At 30.1% G+C, this 25303-nt stretch overlaps 1 protein-coding gene across 2 annotated transcripts in view; it reads left to right on the top strand.

The window, feature by feature from the left end:
* Nucleotides 1–25303, top strand: part of LOC108905181 (putative inorganic phosphate cotransporter) — a 121095-nt gene that overhangs the window by 84909 nt on the left and 10883 nt on the right. Inside the window, exons 1-4 of one of the 2 annotated variants that reach the window (XM_018707965.2) lie at nt 14021–14638; nt 22957–23147; nt 23474–23725; nt 23903–23990. In XM_018707965.2, coding sequence (XP_018563481.1) covers nt 14527–14638; nt 22957–23147; nt 23474–23725; nt 23903–23990 — 643 coding nt within the window. In that variant the 5' untranslated portion in view covers nt 14021–14526. Of the gene's footprint in view, nt 1–14020; nt 14639–22956; nt 23148–23473; nt 23726–23902; nt 23991–25303 lie in introns of those variants that run through there. The other variant, XM_018707966.1, reaches the window with a different exon arrangement.

The following is a 25303-nucleotide window of genomic DNA, read 5'->3' as shown; positions in this document are numbered from 1 at the left end:
ATAGAGACGAAAGTAGTTTTTACGTTTAAATTATGTAAATATAGGGCCGAAAATGTTTTAATTTTGAGTCACCTTTAAAAGCGAACAGAGATATTTGAGTAAAACTGTGACTTATCATTAGATAGTTTGTGGCTAGATGTCCCAGAAATAATTATTACTAGCCACCAGTGGAGCAGGTACGGGTAGGCAATCCAATTAGTTCGACAAATAAAATAGTACGATCCTGTAAAGTCCGACAAATGGTACCATTTTTGTTATATTTTATCTTGGTCAAAAGTTGTCTCTAAGGTTTTCTCACATTTGCTATCGTTTCACAGCAAAATCAGTTTATTTATGTTCACCTCATAAACTACAGTTTCAGTCAGAACAATTTACGGTACTTATCAATTTTTGTTTTAGACTAACATAAAATAAAAACCAAGAGGTTTCCTTTCTTCTTTCTTCTTCCTCTTCTTTTACTCGTTTTCTTTTTGTATTCTTTTAATGTAGATCCATATTTTGAAAGATTTCACTCATACTTAATCCTTTTTCTTCACCATTTTTCTCTGGATGTTCAAAAACGAACTGAAAACACTTATACTTAACGACATGACAAACACTAATTTTTCGGTTATTTACTCGAATAAAGAAATTAATAACATGGTCATTGATTCGGCGAATAGCGGATTGTATAAAAATTAAATGGACTAACAACAAAAAAAAAAATTAATGTACTCACCTTTGGGCAAAACGGGGTTCTGGTCCATCACTGGAGAACTCAATGGGATAGGGGAGGGAGATGGGATGAGTTCTTAATAACAATCAACAACAATAAATCAAATTATTTCAATACTAGGCAAAACTAGGCATCGTGTGTGTGCTTCGATTCGAAACTGCCTTTTTTACCTATTTACTGATATCGGTATGGAGATAGGTATGTATTTATTTTCCTTTAATTGTAGGTAACCAATATTATCCCTTTAAGAATGCCTAAACAGTCATCATTTTAATGATTTCATTTGAGTAAATACTCAAATATACCTCCATTTCCACGAACACAGGCGCGGCATCTTTTTAGTAACGAAAATTTATTGTTGCTTGAATCTGATGAAAAGCATTATTTATTCCTTCTTCTATCTGCTCAGAATGTCAATATTGCTACCGCAGCCTACTATGTAATTTTAAACCGCATTTTATTCGTATATCGAAGTGTGCTTTCGTTCGTTTTTTAAGCTTTACTCGAAAATCAAGCCTTTTTCGAAAAACATAAGAGAGTAGAAATTTGTAGAAAATTGAAAGACGAATCTGAAAATATTGGTTATAAAATATAAATAATGGTTGTTGCCGTAAAGCAGTGGCATACCATTTTATTTAGAAAAATGTGCCACTGATACACATAGGAAAAGCCCTCAGATTTTAGACAATCTTTACATAAATACATGTGCCCAATTTCAAATTATTTCACTTACTAGTTTTTAAAGTATTTAAAATAATTGTAAATATATTTTTTTAAGTTTAACACCACATCTTTTTAACGAAGCGTCCTAGATAAAAACTTTATCTCCCCTTAAAATTGTCCAAAGAATTTTGTCTTTGTCACTGTCACCACGACCTAGTAGTTAATTTGAGGGGGCATAAGATGACGATTTATATTCACAGTACTCATTATTAAGTGATCATATAATTCAACATAATTACTAATTCAAATTCCGGATTAGTATCATTCATATTTGAAATGCTTGTTGTTGTTGTTGTTGTTTATTAAGTGATCATATAATTCAACATAATTACTAATTCAAATTCCGGATTAGTATCATTCATATTTGAAATGCGCTCAACGTGATTAATTACTATAAAAACGTTAAGTGAATATCGGTTATAAATGCACGTGAATTATACAGTTATTGGAACAATATCCATATATTTAAGGCATGCGCTTGGATTAATTTTATATTTTTTATACAGGTGTAATAAATTCATATTACTGATGTATATCATTATCTTTAGCCCCGTTAATAATTAAAATTTAAGATATAATACTAACATATACGATTTTTATACTATATTTATAAAAGAGTTTGTAAAATTTTGTTTAAATTATTGACTTCCTAAATGAGGATGTTATTTTTTGATTTTATCACTTTAGTTCTGGCAGTACTACGTATTTAATGCTAATTATATATAACAACTAGATATATTTACATTAAAAATAAAAATATGACATTTTTGATCTGTTAACTAGTGGCATAAGTCCATTAAGGTCATTTATGATTAAATAATAAAAAATCATGTAAGAGCTTTGCTATTATACTGTCAAAAATGCAAACCTTGAAACCTGTTAGATAAACTGACAAATTCCATATATTCTTCTTAACAGTAAATACAAAGTATTATACCTAACACAATAAATATGAAAGTTGCAAGTCTAAAAATAAAAATGTTACAGATGAATTAGAAAACGATCTGTTTAATATTATTTAAATTCTTGAAATACAAGTCAATGGTCAATGTCTTATGATAAAATTGCGAATTTTTTGTAATGTCAACTATTTAGGTTACATCTAATGTTTAGTTTAAGCAAAATGAATCCATTCCGTGCGATATTATTAAAAAATAGGCATTTACATTTTGATAAACATGTACCAACAATTTTACGAATAATACGTAAATATATGATAATGATTTCCAGAAGAAAATTATTTCAGTTATTAAAAAAATAAATACCAATAAAAAATTTTGATGACTCTCTTAGTTCTGATAACACATGTAGAGTAAGTCAACTAAAGTTTAAAAAATTTGGAGATAAAAGTTTTCTAAGAATATATTGTGCATTATACGAGTACAACAATTTTGGTACCTATAGTAATAAATCATAATTACTGCGATTTGTACAGCTTGTAATAAGGATAATAAAAATTAAAAACGATGTAAATATCTAAATATTATTAATTGACAAACACATATTGAAATCATTAACTAACATAATCTTTCACAGATATTTTATTCCTTTTGTTCTAACATCACTTTTGACAAAGACCAACACGAAAACATAGTCACAATAGATAGGTCTTGTCAGTAATTATTAACAAAACAAAATTATAATAGAAAACAAACTTTAAGAAAAAATAAAACAATGTCAAAAGCGTTAACAGAATGTCTAAATTAATGTGAATATATATACTTTATTAGTTGATTTAGTACTTCTACTTTACTTTTAAGCTAATTCAAATAAATTCAAGACATAGTGTTAAAATCATGGCTATATTTATATATTTTAAAATAAAATAAATGTGGAACAATAGAATATATATATTTTAAAAAATAAAATCCAATTATCCTGCAAACATTCCTGCAGCAGTGGTATTAAGTCGGACAATAAACACAACGTAATTTTTTCCTTTTCTTTAAATAATGTGCTCATGGATCAATAATCTCCACATATTCTTTGGACACTTGGTAGGACTAGAAATTGTTCCGTTTTGGAATTTTTTAAGTAAAGATGATAAAATGGAAACTGACGAAGGAATATTGTCTTTAGTTTAGAAATTTAAATTTTTCTCAGAACACTATCAGTTTTAATACATGTATTAGGAAGAAAATCTAATAAAAAAAATAGGTTTGAGAAGAAGAATTAATATGAACTTTGGGTAACACATCAATTTATGTGAGAGTAGAGGAGTTTCTGAGATAAACAAGTGATAAAAGAAGTATTAACATTTCCAAATATTGAATTTATCATTTTGGTTATTGGGAATATCCATTTTAAAATTTTTAAAACGCTAAACAAGAAATTGCCATAAAAAAATATGAATTTATCTTTTCGCAATGGAATCGAAAAGAGGGACACCTTTTTTATTTAATCGATAAAATCACTCTTGTTTAAAAAATCTGCTGTGTTCAAGCGAATCATCATATACATATGCTGTATGATGTCTCCTGCTAAGAAATAATTTTAAATATATAGGTTTTATCTTTAGAAACATTGACAATAATCTGTGCCAGCCAAGAAACATATTAACAACTGAAAATTTTTAAAATTTAATATGTATATGGTGTCCTCAGATCGTCCTTAATCAAAGCTATCAGTGATATAACATATTTTATTGGAAATTTGACATTATGGTATAGACAATTAAAAGTTTTGATCTTTTTCTGTATTATTATCATTGATTTCCAATTGCTATCAAACTTGGTACATGCATAAAAAATTTAAATCTAAACAAATTCCCATAACTTTTTTACCGATATCTTACACAAAAATAGGCTCCTTCTAAATTTGGTAGACGGGGGCATATTTGGTCACCCCGCACATATTAAATGTTGAAAAATGTTAGTTTTTTATACGTTTCTTGGTACATTCTAAGGACAAAATCAGCTATTAGATAAATTTCTAGCATTTCTTTGGTAGGGGACTTAAAACACGAGCAGAATTTTAAAGGAACATTTTTTTTCTTTCATAAAATCATAAAAATTAAAGTCTCTCCTCTCTCTCTTCGACTCTATCTGTCGGCACACTGAACATAAAAAACAGTGCCCCTATTTACGTAAGTTTACTAATAAATTTAATTATGTAAATTCTATTTTCTGAGTGGTGTCCTGCCAATTTAAATATAGTCACTCGTGACTTCGGTATGCGAAAACCTACGTAAATGTATAAAAAAATGTGAAACGTAAATGCATATTGTATAGTCATCTGGAGATAAATCGTAATGGAAGTGAAGTGTTTCCTATTATCAAGATTTTAAAAGTCATCGAAAAAAATAATGATAAGAGGAAGCATTACTGACGTGAGATATTTTGCAATCATTTTCCTCCATTTGAACCCAGGAATTTCATTTTCGTAAGGCCAAATTCTTACAAATATATAGTTTTATTTAGTGTTTAGGCAAACAAAATCATAGTCGATGTTCATAATAATTATGAGTATGTATCTAGTTTTTCCCAAACTATCCCAAATTCCTCTTTGAATGTTCCAAGTCTTTCAATTTCCTTTACCCTCAACCCATTGCTGAAATAACAGTCGCAATCAAGCTTCAAGCTCTCTCTATTCGAGAAGTTGTTGTCAGTTTAAAGACACTTCAGACTGTGCAATATTACTAGAAATGGTTAAAATTATCTAATAAATTATTACCTACTGACAATCTGGCAACATCTGACACTAAAAGGAAATATTGCGCAATATTGCTCGGTGACTCAGCGTGACCTTCCAGTGATTCTTCAAATGTTTCATAGTGCACACGTAAAAAAATTATAAATTTCATGTTAAATTGTTGTCGATTTAAATAGTTGGAAATTATACGTTTCTGTATCCGAATTTTATATACAGGGCGTCCGAAACTGTACGTCCCAAAACATACGCCGGTAACAAGTAGGTAACTAAAATGATACACTTTTGATCACTTGGGATTAGTTACAAAGATACCATGTAAAATAGCGATAAAATCGAAAGTTGAAGCAAAAAATGAGTTCTTTCCAAAAAATTGGTGTATTAAAGTCTACGCAAATTTTAAAAATTCGTAAAAATAAAAGAGTTGCAATTTATGTAATTTTTTTCAACTTATTTCGAAAACGCAAACAGTTTTAGAAGATTCAGTGTGAACACTAACTTTATTTCATTAAATTAAAATATAAAGTAAAAGCTTAAAGGTACATTGGTGGACTGACACACCTATGTACTAATTAGTAAAGTCATTCATTTTTATATCGTAGCAGAAATTGCAAAATCATTACGATTAGATATGGGAAACGTCGTGTTTATAACATGACACTTAACAGGACCATCTGAAATATGGCGCCACACATCATTTTAAGCAAACAAAATACCTATGAACATGGATCCTAAAAGTCTGAATAAAAAAAGTTGGATAGTGACAAATAATATGCATTGTCAAAATATATTTTTAATAACTCCAAAATTGTTGAAAAGATCAAAATGAAACTTGTGTGCAGGTCTTTAGAATAGTTTTTTCTTTGTTTACAGTGGCAGAATAAGGTAATTTAGTTTTTTTATTGTTCAAGGTAATTTCAATAAAATATATTTTTTTTTGAAACAGAACCTTCAATGATACAAATTTTGAAAACTCTTTTCAAATTTTGTTGATACATTGTATGTACCAATAAAAATAAAAAAATAACAACAAAGTGGTGAAGAAATCTTTAGTATTATATTCTTTTATCTTACATTAGCAGTATTATATTTAAACCCTATTGAATCTTAAGAGCTAATGAAAATGGCATAGTCATCATAATTGAAAAACAATATGAAGAATATGTTCTTTACCACCAATATAGGTTTCTTTCTTATTTTAATTGGCATATTTAAAAACAATTATTCATACATTTTTATTTTTCGGAATCCATAAAAAGCCCATTAAAAAATTAAAATTATTTTGTTCCCAAGTTTCTTGGAAAAGTGCGGATTATCGAACAAGAGCACCCTTTTTCTATATTTGAAGATTACATCTTTGTCTAAAATGTTAGTATAACTTTAGGGACAATTCTTTAGATAAAAAAAATGTCTGTTCGCTCTGTGTCTTCGTCAGTGTGTTAAAATGTAATTCCATGAAATTGCTGTAACCTATAATCTAAAGACCTATACTAAGTCTTATTTGTATTTGATCAGTCATTTCAGCCATACTTAGATGGTATGTTTTTGGTAGTGCAACTTTATGACCATGTAATCTTTTTATTAAGGGTTTTCGAACCCATGCTCACAAGAAACTTTTTTATCGAAAATCAAACTAGAATCTAATATTGAAATTGTTTTACTTTTTAATAAAATAATTCGGTAAATGGTTATGTTTGCAATGACTTAATTACTCGTATATTCTAAACATATAACTAGACTAAAAAATTTAAATATGAAAGGTAAATAGACAACGTTAAGTTTTTTACGATAAACCTCTTTTTTAAATTAATTTTAATACTAGAATAGCTAAAAATATGTAGGGTGTTGTCAGGAATACCTTCAACAATATTATAATGTNGAAAATGGCATAGTCATCATAATTGAAAAAGAATATGTTCTTTACCACCAATATCGTTTTCTTTCTTATTTTAATTGGCATATTTAAAAACAATTCATACATTTTTATTTTTCGGAATCCATAAAAAGCCCATTAAAAAATTAAAAGTATTTTGTTCCCAAATTTCTCGGAAAAGTGCGGATTATCAAACAAGAGCCCCCTTTTTGTATATTTGAATATTATATCTTTGTCTAAAATGTTAGTATAACTTTAGGGACACTTCTTTAGATTAAAAAAAATGTCTTCGTCAGTGTGAAAAAATATAATTCCATGAGATTACTATAATCTATAATCTAAAGACCTATACTAATTGTAAGTCTTATTTGTATTTGATCAGTCATTTCAGCCAAACTTAGATGCTCACAAGAAACTTTTTTATCCAAAATGAAACTAGAATCGAATATTGAAAATGTTGTACTTCGTAATAAAATAATTCGGTAAATAGTTATGTTTGCAATGACTTAATTACTCGTATATTCTAAACATATAAGTAGACTAAAAAATTTAAATATGAAAGGTAAAAATTAATGTTAATATTAGAATAGCTAAAAATATGTAGTGCTTTGTTAGGAAAATCTTCAACAATATTATAATGTGTATTACCTAGTTTATCCGTTAAAAATAGATTTTAGGGTAACAGAAATTTGAAACGCATATTTAAATAAGTAGTAAAAAATAATTTCATGTAAAAATAGCATTTATGTTTGCTGAATTTTATACAATAAATTATCAGTAAAAAGAATCAGTTTAGATCAGTATTCACTCCTGGCGCCTTCTCCACTTTTAACAATTAGTCTAAGTACATTTTTTATGAAATAAGAGTAGGACATCGTTTAATAATAAAAAATCTTTTATTTCCGTGTTGCATATTATCTTTCGCCGTGCACAAAATAAGCTGCATCTACTTAAGATTTTTAATTTATTTTCAACATTTTTTCTAAAGTGAAAAACTTAGGGATACAAAACCACCTAGATATTTTTTTACTGATCTTTCTAATACCATTCTGTATTTGTACATCAAAATCAAACTCAAAGTACGTTTCAATGTTTTCAACAGTTTAAAAAATTAATTGCACGCTAACGTTAAATGTTCAACTCAACCTTTCATGACACTGGATATTTTTTTTAATTTGGAACTTGTTTACAAGTTCTATATAACAACTGACTGCTAAGAACCCGATGTATAAGGACTGTGTACAAAATTACAACATTCGATTAAATATTAAACATCGTAACTTACGATGCTCAAACGCGATTAGAATATTCGGCCAAATACGGCCTTAGAAATTATCTTTATGCGCTTTACTATTTCGCGTTCCAATTTCTATTGACCTGTTTTATGTAATATGTATCATGACCTAAGTATTTTTTGTCTTTTAAATAAATACTTCCTTGATAGAAAAGAACTTACTTCCTTTTTTAGTCAATATCGGTAAATATCCAACATATTATACTTAATGCATTGTAAATTGAAGAAATTTGGGAAATTTTAAGTGAACCAGCCATATCTTTAAGTAAAAAAAGTGATTACCAACTTGATCATCGAAATTGGTTCAATAAGTGCGTTTACACTGAAAGAAATGCGTTTTATCCTTTATTAGAATTCTAAATGTTATTATAAGAACATTGTATACAATATGTGACAGATAAATAGGTGAATATTGGATACCATATTGTTTATTAAATTATTTTATAATTAGTACACAGTGTTGTTTATATTATTTATGAACTGATAGTGTGCTCCATGCTCGTTATAAGATCTTCTAGTACTATTTATAAGTTTTAATAATAATAAATGTATTACTGTTGCATACTTTGTATGAGTTAAAAACATATTAAACACCTTAAAATGATCGCTCCCAAAACGGTACAACTTAGTGACGATGCATCCGTGTTTTCTTGTATTATATTACATTACATGGAAATTTGCAATATAACTTATACTGTCCAATCCTCATCCAACTAGAAGAAGCGTAATAGTCGATGCATATCGGACTGTCGGAAATTTTACGATCATAATCATTTTCAAAACGAACAATTCTGTTAATACAGCTGTTATATAAAGACTCGTACATTGGTCTTTATATAACAAATCTTCCCTACTATACAAATGGAAAATAAAGCTTATAACACATAATAATATACAAGTAATTCGTTATAACTTATATTTCATAGTGGTTGGGCCCAAATAGCCCTTTCCAAGTGGACTGTATATATAAAAAAAAACTAAACTAAACTAAACTCACCAAAATGTGACGCAATAATGTTTCTTTAAGTCGATGGCAAAAGGAAAGGGAAGAAGAGAATGCACTCGACTTCAAAGGGGTTCACTTCACAAAACCAATTGTACACAACAACTATTAACTATTTCCAACGAACCGAAAAATACAACAACCGCTCTGCGCGCTTGAATCGAACTAAAAAAAAAGAAAAAAATAATAAAAAATATTTAACAAAAACCGGTGGCCGAACACCAGCGGTTCGCTAGGATATCTATTCTACATACCGGGCGTATTCACATAGCATAAGGTGTATTAAGCGTTTTTCCGTTAAACTAATTGAATAATGAATGAGGATGTGTGTTTTTTTTTAATAAAAATTGTATATTTGTTCAAAAGTTTTAATATGCGCTGTACTACGTTATTCTAGAGAAACAGTTTAATAAGCCCATTTCTTTCAGTGTAGAGCTATTGTGTATCAGAAATTTTATTCTTCTGTTCTTAATGAGCCACGCTGTAGACATTCATGTAATTAAACGTAATTATATTCTATACACATGCTATATGGATAAGTAATATCACAATATTCTGCTCCAATATGTATTCTAATTAATATAAGCGACAATCATACGGTCATTTGAACAGATGTCCCTCTGTTGAATAATATTTTACTATCACTGTTTAGCGTCTTCAGTTTTGAAGGAAAAAGAAATATCTATTTCCAGGCAGCTTTAATACCAAACAAATTTATAACAATAGGTGAAGTAAATATAGCGCAACTGAAATGGACTTTCGTCTTTAGATAATATTTTCATAAAACCACGAGTACTAAAATAATCACAACAGGTGATACACATTCACTTTTTATATTTATTTTGCAGTTATCGTCACATATTTGCATTTACTTAATGTCACAAACTACAAAATTTTTTCAACAGTTTTGCAATACCATGCGTATATTTAAGAATAATCGCAGGTACATATTTATTTAATAGTGAGATAAGATTTAATGTTTTATTGTTGTGTGGCAATAGTTTCCTGAACCTTGAAAAAAAAAACTTTATTCGTCATTACCATGGATTCGAATAAAACAATCTTAAGTATTTCAAATTTTTGTTTAGGATGGTTTTTATTTGTATTTAAAGAAATAACCGTGACCTTTGTAAAATGCCAAATAAACCAAAAATAAAAATACGGTTTCGAGGCAAACATTGTCAAAATATGGTCGCATACCCTGATGTAGAGAAAAATACAATTTTCTGTTATCACTGTCGGAGATAATATCCATAAATAATACCGCATAAATTAGCGAATCTGTTGCTGGAAAATATTCGCCAGTCTATCGACCACGATGGCTGGTTTTACAATTATTTTAATTTAAATATTTTGAACTTAATTTTCATCTGAGGAACAGTAAAAATTTAACGATATTGGAAAGGAATTATTAAATAAAAAATGTTTCTATGAATATTCAAATCACATGTGTCACGAAAAAATAAATCATTATGAACCTAAAGAGATTGAAATAGGTGCGCAAACGTAAATGGTTGATTAGACCTTAATTTTAGATAATAAGTCATTATCCTGTCTAAGACAACTCTTTTCCTGGTCAATATTTCTGGATAGTATTTCTCAAACCCAGTTAAAAGAAACAGCTCGTACGAGAGAAAGAGAACAATTAAAATTTTCATAGCTGATATTAAAGGACCTAGTTACATTTAAGTTATATTGTTGAGAATGGAAAAGTTATTAACTCCGAGCTATTGACTAAGGTCGAAGAACAAAAATCAAACTGTGGGATCTAAAAGTTAATATGAAAGATAATATAGATAAAGAAACCTGTGCTATGCTTTATAGAGTGATGAAAGATCCCCAGTGTTTAAATGTCAAGGATTTGAATATACAATATAAAAACCGAAACAATTGAACTGAACTGAATCGTTGCTGCATCAGGACAATTGTAATTTGATACGTTTTAATTTTTTCTTGTCTTTGTGTACATTTTTTAAATTTTTATTATTTTTTGTTCGCATTGTAAGCAGTAAATTAGAAATAATTTCCAAAAACCTTGTAGCTTTTTTCAGTCAAGCAATCTTTTACAAATTTTCGACTTTTATTCTGATGATCAGCTAACGTAGTTCCTATTGACTAGAAAAAAATTAACGTTAATATTAAATAATTAAAAAATCTATCGAAAAGGTCCTCTTGTTCTGTCACTGACATTAACTATATTCCAGGAAAAAACATAATAATGTTTTCCACCTTTTAATTAATTAATTAATTAGATGTTTTAAATGATTTGGAATCTGGCATATTTTAACTTTTTGAAAATGTTACATCAAATAATTTAATTTTTTAATATAATTGCAAATATAAATTCTGTTTATTTTTTCTTCATACTTAGGTGTAGTTCCTTGATAAGTAGCCCAAATTTAACCATAATCCAGAAGAAAACATTAATGTTTTCCATGGGAAGGTATAGGTACTTATTGTGACTAAAATTTCCGTTGTAATTTCTTTTTCAAATTTCACAACGTTTTTTAATTAATTAAATGCTTTGGGTGATTTGGAATTTGGTACTTTTTGTATTTTTTTGAAAGGGTTACATCAAATTATTTAATTTTTTAACAAAATTGCAAACAGATTTTTTTTTCTTCATAGGTGCAATTTCTTGATAAGTATACCAAATTTGAAAAAACATGTTTTAGATGCATGATTAAAATGCAAATTATTAAAATAAAAGTGTAGCTGTGGTTACATAACTCCGCCTATTGAGTTTTCACAGGAACTTAATTTTCCGAGTAGATTCTCCTACAAAGTCCGGACACCTTGTATTTTCATCCGCATTCATATGCCGTTCTTCCGCCTACCACAACAAAAATAATACTGCATTTTCGGATGATTCATTTGCAAGCTCAAGGAGACGCTTACCAGAATTATATGAATCACGAATATCTTTCCTTTCCCTTCAGCCGCTCTTCTCAAATGTGGGGTAAAGTAAAATCAATGTCTGAAAAGAGGGTACGCGCATGCTGAAAGTTTGAGAATCACTGTTTTAGAAAAAAAGTTAATCATCTCTCAAAGATGCTGATGCCATGGTATTACGTACGAGATACTCCCACAGATATATGGAGTAGATAAGGAATGAATCAGTGTCATTCCGAGAAAAACAATAATTGTTGGAGTCAGTAGCGTAACGGACACCCCAGAAAGGTCGCGGAAAGCGTTAAAATGAAAAAAATACAATGCATCAATATAAGGAAGTAAAATAACTTCTATAAGTAGCTAATAATTAACTATCAGTAGTTTTTATGAATTTATAACGTAATCCACATGCGTCACAGGTTTGATTAATGATATTACATATTATAAATATTGTGAATGATATTAAAAGTTATAACAAAAATTATTTTTATCTGGTTGTAATCTACAAACAAATCTGAAAGGTTGTGGTAAAGTATTTTATGTTATTTAACAACTACAAGTATATTAATATTGGCGTTGTTCTAATTTTGATCTAAGAATGTCTCACATGGGGCTGACTAAAGTAATTGGTCTACTTTTACTGACGAAAATTGTACAAATGCCTATAAGGGTTTATCTTGGTAGTTACATTATGTTAGATAAACTCTATAATCCGTAGCACATATAGATCTCAAAAAATGAGAAATGAGGAGGAAATTATTCGGGAAATTAAAATTTTCTGATGAAGAAAGTGGTTTTGTACTATTTTATTTATCTTTGAGAACATAAAGTAGTTTCAGGGATGAAGTTTCATCGCAATCATCTGTTTCCTAGTCAAGAACATCTAATATTACTTAATTATATTGTTAATGCAAGAGTTTTTAGCAAAACAATCATATCCCTTTTTCAATATTTGGTCATGTTGGGACTTGTTGATTTGTTATTTTGATATTTTGAAGGTATTGCAAAATTGTGTCAAAAGATTAAATGGGAAAGACCTGAAGTTACTGTAAACAGGCCATGAAGCCATCACAACAAGCACCTACTCACATGACACTGTCTGGGCAGGCTTTAGCTGTAAACAAATACCTGTTGAAATATCATGTGTATTCATAGGATCTAAATACTCCAGGACTTTTATCTTTCAAAGACGGAAAAAATATTGAAGAAAAAATTGATATTAGCGATATCATGTGTGTGACGCTACCTACTTCTGAAGACTATTCCACAAAACTGCTCCAAAGTCACTGTTAAGAGTAGACAAAGCACCGATAACAGTATTTACATTATTTCCCAAAAGCAATGTTTTGATGTTGGGAGTTTCCGAATATTATTATGTTACATATTTAATGAACTTATTTAATGATGTCTCTGATAAAGCACAACATTATTCTTCTCCGATTTTTGGCTTTTTTTCTTCAGTGACAATTCCTGTGTTTACTGCATTATTATTTGTTTTGTTTTCTTTTACTCTGATTCCAAAATATCAATTCGCGTTAAAAATAAATATGAACGCAATACTCACATTTCTATAAAATTCTAAAAACATCTAGGAAGTGGTGTAACGGAATTTCCAAACGTTTAACTCTGTCAGTGATAAGTTAAAATATACTTAATACGGTTCTCAATTCAGATGGTTCCTACGTGTATTTCCTTGAACTGCATGCGACGAGATCATGGCATACGGCGGGATAACCTTAAATTGAAAATGCGCGCCAATACCGTCGGTGCCTGGGTCAGCACCACAATCAAAGTAGGTAGATGTTGACGGGCATGCGTAGAACGGTATCGAACCTAATCACTTGCGTATGCGTATATTTCAGTCCAGGCGAGGAGTGGTGGTATAAGTGCTCGATATTGTCGGCATGTCACACTCGTACTTAATCCATAAAAGCTATTATGTATAAACGCAAAATATCAAAGTCGTTATAAAACAGTGTCGAAGTGATTGCAAGTAAGAAAACAGTGAAACAAAAGTTTATCCGAGTGAATTGTATCCCACATACCGGCGTAATCTGAGAAGAAGACATTAGTGATTGAATGGTCGATTATGAAATTATTTTTACTATTTAATTTATTCACACTAGTTCTGACGAGAAAACGAAAAAGGCTTAAATAGTATTCGGTTATCGAAAATTGCTTTTAATTTTAAACTAACAAGCAATTTGTAATTGTTGCCGCCTAAAGTACAATACAATTATTTATTGGTTATTTGTTACTTGTTTTAGTTGTTAGTTTTTTAATTGTTTAACAGACGTATTTAAATATGAAACAGAGTTTCGTATAGTTAGTCAAATAGTTGAAAGTTAAATTTAGTATCTAAATATACTTAATAAAAAATGAACGGGGACGTAAGGAATGGCAATAACTACCCCAATACGAGGTACACTACGGTGGCTACGGCAGTCTTCGAACAGGAAAATGGTGATGTTCTCGTCAAAAAGAAGAAAGGTATGTATGTTTCACTTGAAAATATCGTATTCGATTAGTGACAGCGTGCATAATTCGTCGAACACGTGCTCTACGTATACGCCGGGTATTGTAGGTTATATTTTATTATGGCGGTATAGTTTAAAATAGACTGGTTACAACATAAGCAATAAGCGAAGACTAATACAGATAATCTTATTTCGCTTTTTGTGCAGAGCCCAGGATTTGAGATAAGCAGTTATTGTAGATAATATTAAATAACTTCCCCGAATAAACTTCAGAATGTAACGTCTATTTTCTAGTTTGTGTACCTACAACTAAGCTAATATCGGTTATAAAAATCATTCTAATATCACATGTCTGGTTAGCCGTAAACCTTGATTATCTGTTGTAAAATTTGCGATAAAATTTTTCGCTATTGCACAATATTTAAGATGAGTACCTATACAATACAATCTGCGATTTATCTAAACACAATTATTACATTTACGGGATTCGGGATCGCGATCAGTACATTCACATTAACAACAAATTAACCAGTTTATAATAATTAATTGTTGACAGAAATTGGTAGCACGTTTTTCCCCAGAATATGGTAATTATTTCAGAGAAATGTTTGATAGGTTCGAAAGAAGATTTAGGCCATGCCAATCATTGCATCACAGATTTACTAGGCTTTAATTTTTTAAATTAAAGGGATTTTGTTATAGCCCGTCCGACTAGGTACAACAAAGAGAACATCTGTATATATTTTTGTTTATTGAAACTAAATTTTAACTCCCTCAGTTGAAAGTTCACGTTGTACGCATCAAACTTTGAATACCGTACATTTCTATTGGACTGTTACAGGGCATCTACTGCTAATTTACTTATGAATACTTAAATCGTAAATTCTTCAAACCACTAATTTTAAAACAAGCAGTTTTTAGATTTTTATAAATAACATGCTGTGCTTACTTAAGGATCGTCTATTTTTTCGGCTACTTTCGTCATGACCTGCATTTTTTGACATAATTTGGCGTATTCAAAAAGTATTTTCTCAGAGCCTTAAAGACGTAAGTATTTCAGGACTGAAATGATTAAGTCAATGATTTTTTATTAACAGTTACGACTACAAATTCAATAAATTTCACGAAATGAATAAAACGAGTACAAAAATAACAGACAATTGAGCATTTAAATAGGATATTTAGAAAATGAATTATCATGAATGAAAAAACTGTTGTGATTTCTGACTTTTTTTAATCGTGATTTATATGAACTTCAGTTGATATTGCTAGTTTCACTTGTACGCGTACAGCTTTTTATTTCCACAATTACTTAAAATATTATAAATTTAGGAAATTTTGTTTAAGCCTAACTGATATAATAAAATAATAGATCCTATATCTGGTATACCAGAAATCAGATACTTAAAATACATATTTGTTCAAATCTATGCTACCTATTTTGTTATGATTAAACGCAATATAGGTACGTCATATCTTCTGGATCTTACTCGCAAAATGTTCTTGATCAGAATTAGAATCCGTTAACAGCAGATTGTACATAAATTGATTAAATAAACAACACCACCGACAATTGAGAGATCACTCTTTTTAATTATTAAAACGGCTGATTTGTCTTTCATTGCGTTATATTTTATACATATTTCTATTTTACAGGTTTGTAATCAGGTACTTGTGTTGTTTTCATTTCTAAAACTGTAGCCGTGCAAATAATTTTTATGTAATAATGTTTTATATTTTTTAATTGTTATTATACCAAAATTAACCCATACGAAAGAAAAAATCTTAGGTCTCAGTTTGAAAAAAGGAATCATATACATATTTTAATAGGTATTTAATTTCCATGATAAATACATAGGAACAATCTCGTTGAAAAATCTCTCTGAAAGTGTCTGGCGACTCATCAATATATTTATTTAGTGTTCTGTTAACTACAAGTTCATTGTCTGGTAGCTTTCGCGACCAATTTAAAGTCTCATGGTGGTCTTAAATCGGTTGCTTCTTGGAACACCATTATCTAGTTTTTTAACTGTCTGGTATGCTTTCCTACACTTTCGGTCTTGTTTTTGACCTTCCAAAATTCACATTACAATTCACAGTTACTTCTGATTTATTAACTCAGCGGTATTGGTTCCTCAAAATGATTTAGCGTGTAGGTACCATGTATTCATATTGAATAACCTGTCAGGTGTAGACAAAAGTGCTTACATTTAGATTTCTGCATTTAATGCAATGATTGGGAAGTTTGGTAAAGCAGTAGGGTTCATTCTGTGTAAGTATAGAAGTCTCGAAAGTTAAAACGATAAGTTTCATTTAAATTAATTTTGACAACTTACCTTCAGTTTTTTGCAGCTCCAGAAAATGTTTTTGTTTCCTTCAATACTTGAAAGCTGTGCTTGTTTGAATTCCTCAGTTATAAAAATGCTTCTCTTTGTTAGATCCTTTTGTTAAAATGTCTCAGCTAATTGTTGAATTAGAAATAGTTCGTATGTTATTCAAATTTCTTCTTAAAATATTTTCCATACGATTCTAGACGTTTCTTGGCTCTTTCATCTTATAAATTAGCATCAATTGTTATCGCAAAATTCTAATTACTTCATTTTTATCTCACATGGCTTGTCGTCATGCTTTATGGGCCCAAAGGTCATATCAGATGATTTTGTTTCTGTGTTTTATAAAAAAAAGTCATAGCTGTTAATTGGAAAGGGAATGACAGATCATTACTTTTGCTAATTGTTTATTCTTAAAATACACCGATAATAGTGAAGTTCGCGATAAGTTGGTAAATATTTTCATTTAAGAACCAATTGGTCTAATTTTCCGAGAAGAATGCTCCAGTCGCCAGCTGCGAGCTTGAAATCAATCAATCAAATCACATTAATGTGACATTGTTCTAGCAAATAGGTACGACAAATTGATTAAAGTTAAACGTTGCAGTGCTATTCTGTATTGCTTACGATTATTAATAGATCTGACGAAAATTGGTAATAAAAATCTTATCGACCGGAGTCCATTAAATAATATAACCTTTTCGTAGTCATTATATCTACATTTCATATGATGGATCGCCCGTGCTTAGCGTTGCCAGTAAACCAAATTGTATTGACACAATCGCTTTATTTTTAGTACAGCGTTACATGTCAGTCATGTTTGTACACGAATTTTTCACCAGAATTCGCCAAAAAGGGAGGAATATTAGGTGTGTGCCATATTTATGTTGCTTTCCCTCTAAGTTGTCGTGCAAAATATCAGAAAATATTCAGTAATTTACCCAGCTGGCAACTTAAATTATGTCAAATTTATATATTTCTTTCAAACTGAAAAATGGGTTCACCTGTGTATGTTATTTTGTTTAAGGAAAAATTTGGAAATCATATTTTATCAGAAAGAAAATTGCACCGCTTGGTATTTCTCTAATAATGTTTAATTGTAACGTGTGATGGTAATAGTTTAAATAACTAGGTGGATTTCCAAGGTCTAACGACACTTAGAGTATACGATGATTCAAGAAACATACAAATCTAAAAAAATTAGATAAATTTGGAACGAATACATTGAAGATGAATTTTTCGAGACAATACGTCTGAATCTGGCTCGGGCTGAGACAATACAGTATTAGGGGTCAGGAAGGCTTGTAAAAAATGTAATAAAATTTCCAGGGTCGTATTTAAAAAATGAAGTTGATGATGGTCCTGTAGAGACGAAACGTTACATATAAAAATTGATCATGCCATTCGATAGAGGGCAAAAAGTTGCCATGAGAAAATGTTCTTTTTTCAATTTCACCTCAAACAAGGCTGAAATGAAACGAAAACGGATTTCCAAAATTTCGTTTCTTTTTTTCAAATATTAACTAATAACTAATCATGTTAGCCTCGATTTTTTAGAGGCATAATGTTGATCCTCTGATTATGTAACTGTGTCTCCATTTAAGCTAGTTCGTATCTCTTACCGTTTCCGAGATCCCTGTAGTGAAAAGCGAATTTGTAACAGCCATTTATAATGGTCTAAACTTTAAACGTTGAAAAGTCTTCGTTGTTCTCCGTTGTTACAGAATGTAGATTGTTCATATTTTTTAAATGTTATGTTTTCTAATATATTTTCAGAATTTTTTGTTAATAGAATCTGTTTCTAAGTTCAATGTGTCATTTTTGATATGTTTTATTGAAGTCGTGGTTTCCTTTAATTAATCATCCGCATTAAAATCGGTTAATCCTTTAATGATTTAAACCAGCTTATCTTTTACCATCCTAAATATGTATCTATTTTGGACTAAATTTAATATAATTTTCGTAGCTTGGAAATAATTGTCAAAATATAATTACTTTTCCCTTTTATGTTCTTAATACACTTGTATCTAAATTTACTTGTTATCAATAAATCCATAATCCTCACTTAGCTACATGTAAACAAATTTGTAAAAACATATTGTTTTTATAAAAAACAAAGCAGAACAAAAATATGGTGAAATAAGTACAAATATTTTTCCTAAAATTTAGGAATTTCCTCTTCAAACGGATACATACTTTCCGAGATACCTTCTTATCATTTATCTTTTTGTATTGCTCACCATCTGCAATAATCTAAGTAGTCTGTGTTTGTTTAACCAGTTTCCTGAAGGGATTCTTTAAAGTGATGATATGCCGTCCGTACCATCTGACCGTAACGCTAAGCATTGGAAGATAATTTGCCAAACTTTTTTGTCAACATCAGCAATGGAAAAAAATTGAATTTTCGTCAAATTTATTATCCAAATCTGTCAAGCCAAAATGTTGGCACTTTTAAACGTGATTTACATGTATATACTAGTGTAAGTGTGAAAACCAAGGTGAAAACTACATCACTGAACTTATATATTATTACTTTGTATTAGCTATTTGATTTTAAGTTGCTATGTCTTTGAAAGCAGCTGAAATATAATGAAACCATGTATATACCAAAATATCAGATTATATTTATATTTGCAAATGTCGATTGAAATGTGTGAATAGGTTGTTCTGATATATTTTTATATCGTTCAGATTTCAATCATGGAATGTCACGTTTCTTTTATTCTCAACTTGTCGAGGGTTTTGTTGCATCTCGGTATAAATTCAAGTAGAAAAAAATAGATATATGTATAAAATGTTGATCGAAAAATGTTTAATAGTAGATTTTCTGGTGGTGTCATTTGCGACTATCATGTAAAATTAAATTTAAATGGTCGATGTCAATCTTATAGATCCGTTATTGATGTTAAATTACAGTCATCGTACACATGTACATTATACATGAATTTGTAAATCGTCAATTAAACCTTCAGTGAAGACTCGCAGGCTCTGATTCTAATTATTTTGACATTGAAGCGGATTATATTTGGTCAGATCACAGTAGATCGGATATCCTGTGCATCATACATTTTTTTATATTTCGTACCCATGACAATACACAAGGGCACGCTAATTACCATGAAATCATGTCGTTCGATTCAATATCTATTCAAATGGTAATTGTACTGTTATTTGCGAAGTTAAGACAATTTTAATTTCGCTAAATACAACCGACTTGCCCATTTACAGTACATAGAAGTAGCGTGTTTGTTGCTCAATCTGTTTAGGATAAAAATTGTAATAAATGTTGCAGTTCTTAGATATCAAGTTCCAAGAAGAAGATTGATTTTGTTATTTATGCCGGAAGACATGGATGCAACACAGTTGCTTAGGTCTTACGAAATACGATACAGAAGATGTTAGTTGGTTGCAGTAATTAAGTCAGTAGAGCCATTAAATAATCTAAGAGTTCCTTATTAGCCGGGTATGATAGGTAATAAATCTCAATGCAGAATTTCGGGATTTCTTTCACTTTAACGAAAACGAATTATGTCTCTCGGTGTCTGTAAACGTAAATGTTATATACCGAATGTGTTTATTTTTCGAACATTAATTTCCGCAATTGTTTTCGAGATAGTCACAACCCATATGACAATCAGCTGATCAACTTCCTAGGGAGACCTTTGATATTTTAAACTTGAAAAATTTGTGCTTGATCTGGCTGGATATCTCTCTTCCAATCGGAGAAAATATGAGAAACTGATTAATAATATTTATATAATTTTATAAATTATGTTGTTTTTTAACATAATTTTGATATTTTACAGTTGCATTTATGAAAAAAAAACGTCAAGAAAAGATCATCATAAAAACATTTTTTTCTTTTAAATTTTACCTGTAAACTATTTTTTGTTCTCTAAAAAGCGTGCAATAATTTACATTTACAAATTACGTACTTTTATATAATCTATAGGTATTTATCTACCTATATTTTATGTACAATACAATATTAACAGTGCTCATAATAAAACCTAATTATCAGTTGTAATCAGTGCTATTCTGGCGGCCATTGAGAATAAATCAATACATTTGAAACTTTTTAAACTATTTTGCAATGTCGTTTATCAACATTATAATTGCTTCTAACGTATCTTTAAACTGAAAAACGTTGAGGATTGTTGTAGTGACTCGTAGAAAAATTACTTGCTAAGAATATGGATTGAAAATAATGTGGTCATTCTGTAAATTTTCAAAAATGTTCTTATTTTGTTTACACCAAATATGATTAGGCGATTCTGAAAATTTCAACACAATCCGTTGAACGGTTTTCAAACTATATGATTTTTAAAATGCGAAGATTTGTCTCAGCAATGCAGTGACGTCACCGCATGGGACGGTCAACCGGCTTGGCGCTACTTCCAAATGAGTTTCTACATCTACAGAATGTTTTAGCGTTTCTGCATATTAAATTTAAAAAATGGAAGTAAATTTTGTAAAAACAGATTCTTCTAATTTGCCAGAAGTAGGTTTGTTAATGGTTATGGATTTTTTTTTAATAAAAACCACAACTTTATCTTTATCAGTGCTGAAAAAAATTGCTGAATGAGCCCATTTGCAAAACGTTTAATGTATTTTGGTCACCAGAATAGAAAAATTCCCATAAAGTTAAGAAATGAGTAATGATAGAAAGTATTTCAACGTTGTTCTTGTTTTAGTAGACACTGGAGTAAGACTGAATATAAGACAGTGTAGTGGAAAGTAAAACGCATAAATATGGGAACAGATAGTTTAGATAAGTTTGAATTTAATTGCTGATGATGATTTGAAAACATTCCTTTCCTCAAAGTGATGCGTAAAAGTTTGGAGGATCAATTTTAAGTGTTCCAGATATTATAGATAGCCAGCAGATTGTACTTAGCTGTTATATAGTTATGGCGGGTCTTAATAACCTCGGGAACCTTATTATATTATTCTTTAGATAAACTTAATTTTAAAACCACGTTACAAATAAGTTTTTCTTACCAAATTAACACCACTTAATATGTATTTAATGCTTATAAATTAGCTACGTAGGTATCGGATCCGAGATTCTAATTATTTACCTTAACGTAGGTCGGTTGTATTTATTTCAAATTTGTTTTGAGTCAGTTGCAAGATTTGTAGATTGAGTTAAAAATGCTGCCTGGCACAGTGACAAAATTTTAGTACCAGGTAAATGAAATATTGACATAATTTAGTTGCTAGGCGATGAGGATCAATTCGGATTTGGGAGTTACAAAATGTAAAACATTGTATTAAAGTGGTTGAGGTACAAGTCTTCAATTAATAAAAATGTATACTGACAAAGTAAATGATGGAAGTTATGTCGTCAGAGTAAGGTATCCAACCGCTTTGAATTTTATATCAATAACTGGAAACTAATTTATCGCTGCGGTAAATTAATGCGCTCCTTAATTACGCAAAACTAAATATCTCCCTTTTGAATATAGGAAAGTCATTTCTTGAAGCCATGAATGTTTTGCTTTAACTATTTCTTAATTTAACTATTAAACATTTAAGGGCCGATTTTTCAATCTCTGGTTAACTAATTGTTACTTTTTGTATTGGAGTTTTCATAGATTAGTAAAGAAAAAAAAGTTAAAAACGAATTTATAAATTCATTCTTTGTTAAAAGCTTGCATGTTAAATGAAAATTATTGCTTCTCCACTAAAACATAAGAAAAAAAAGTGAAAAACCGGCCCTAAGTCCTTTCAGTTCCCTTCTTTAATTATTTAATTGTCACGTTTGTCATTAGTTTGTCGATAAAAATGCATGTTTGATGCATACTACAGATTTAAATGTATCACAGGGGAGAGTTTTAATCATGGAACTTGATTATTTCAAGGTTAGAATACTGACTGAAGTAGAGACTGATTTTTTTTAGTAACCAAAATTCTTTGATCTGCACTGTTACATAGCTCTTTCTTTTACTTTGATAAAAAAAATATTTAAGAAACTGACCAATTATTATGTTTGTTGCAGGATTCTTAGGAAGGTTTGGGGCGAGACACTTTGTCACATTCATGCTTTTCCTGGGAATGGCCAACGCGTACATCATGAGGACAAACATGTCTGTAGCCATAGTGGCTATGGTTAACCATACAGCCATATCTGGTGATTCTGAGTCTTCATCTGTTGATGACGAATGTGGAGTGATCGCTGATAATACAACGGTAAGTACAACTATTGTAGGCTTTTACTCTGAACAAGTATTTACTTGCATTCTTGATTGCTTTGTTTAAAATAAATATTACATCAATACAAATTGGACTGTATAGAAATCCTTTACAAGAAAGATATTGGTTTTTAATTGTTTTTATAACTAGCAGCAAACCGCAACGTTGAAAACTGTTGCTCGTGTACGTTTTATCGCACTATTGTTTTCCGAGAAAACCTTCGTAAAAACTGGAATATTTAAATTTAGCAACGTCAACTCATTTAGAAAATGCAAGTCATTTCAGCAAGATGTTGTACCTACCCATATAAATATTCATTTCAGACCTCAAGTAGTGAATCCGATGGAGAATTCCTGTGGGAGACAGATATCCAGGGTTATGTCTTGAGTTCATTTTTTTATGGATATGTGATAACTCAGATTCCTTTTGGTATATTATCAAAACGATATGGAAATATCTACTTTCTGGGAGTAGGCATGCTGATCAACTCCGTGTTTGGTCTGTTGGTACCGGTAGCTGCGAATATGGGTATTTGGTGGCTGATAACTGTGAGGTTTATACAAGGCCTCGGTGAGGTGAGTAGGCAATTTTAACAAGTACAAAGTGAGAGACCTATTTTTGTCACTTTAATGGCAATCGTGTATTTCCTATTTGGGACAAAAATGGCTATTAGACAGAAATAGAGACAAAAATATATTCGAACTCTCACTTTCGTACCTGGTATTGGTTTTCAATCGTACCTTTCTGGTCAGGGCCCTATTGTCCCATGCACACACGCTCTTCTGGCAAAATGGATCCCCCCTAATGAGAGAAGTCGAATGGGCGCTTTCGTTTATGCAGGTATTATACTTCTGCAATTTCGAGAGATGGCATTATAGTAGTAGAAAATATTTTACGATAACTGTATGGGTATGTAGGCAATGCAGTGGTTTGATTATAACTAATTCGCAGTATAGGCAGTTTTTATTTTTTTATATCTTAATGGCCGGCCATACGCCAGCAGATTTGTTGGATTTGATTCTTTCTGGAACAAGTCTACAAAAAAATTCCGATCGAATGTTCCATTCTAGTTGACGACTAAGTCTGTCGTATCATTATAAAAACTGATCAACTTCAACCGGCTACTCCGATCTGATTTTTGTCAACTACATAGTAAATGGACTTGATCTGTTCTACAAATAAAACATTCTACATATGACGTGCATTTCCAGTGAATGAAATATACAAATTAACAAATGTAGACTATTTTTAGTCTCTTGGTTTCCAATTCTTGAAACATTTTAACCATTTTCTTTGCTTATAGGTAAATTAGCATGGCAAGCAACTGCATCAAAATTATTGCAGATCCAATTATTTCTCTTATTTTTTCATCATCATATAAATGATATAAAGTATGAAAGAATCGATGCAACTGCCTTGCATGGACCAATTCTTTCAAAGTAAATGGATGACCATACTATACCTTTGGGAGAATTGGTCTGGCTATGCATTAGATCTGCTAATGACCTCAATTCAGGACCCTTTCTAACAAAATCGATACTACTAGATACTCGATCCGGTAGATCGAATCCATAAACAAATTCCGCTGATATATGACCGGCCATGGTATGTTGAGAAGCGGCATAAATATGTATCTGAGTTTGAGAGGTTTGTTTGAAAACACTAGGCAATTGTCGTTTTATTACAAAAGGGCCTGGTGTTTTATTTGTTTATATGTAAATTTATGCCGGCAAAGTTGAAAAAATGCATCCTAGTTCTGCTATAGGTCGTTATCTAGAACAGATAAGCTTTGTTGCTTAATAGGTATCTACTTTTATTTTGTAATCATCTTCATACTTGGATTTTTTGGAACAAAGTTTGGGGAAATTTTACTTTTCATTAATTTTTATTTATCATATTTAAGCTTTGCTAATAAATATATTGTTACGATTAGTGAAAGGAGTGTTTCCACAAACGGAGGATTTACATGAAAACATGTATGTATTGGATAAATTGCCACTTATGATTAGTTGCCAAAGGAATTTATTTGTAGATAATAGCGATATACTTACAACATACTTAAAATGTTTAAAATTAATAATTATGTCATAGAAATATGATATATCAATTCTGTAAATCCTCTGTCAGTATGTTTAGTGAACTATCTACAAAAT

Source organism: Anoplophora glabripennis, unplaced genomic scaffold (assembly GCF_000390285.2).
Source record: "Anoplophora glabripennis isolate ALB-LARVAE unplaced genomic scaffold, Agla_2.0 scaffold54, whole genome shotgun sequence".
Taxonomy (NCBI): Eukaryota; Metazoa; Arthropoda; class Insecta; order Coleoptera; family Cerambycidae; genus Anoplophora; species Anoplophora glabripennis.
Note: the sequence above shows the minus strand (reverse complement) of the source record. Positions and strands in the feature narration are given on the sequence as shown.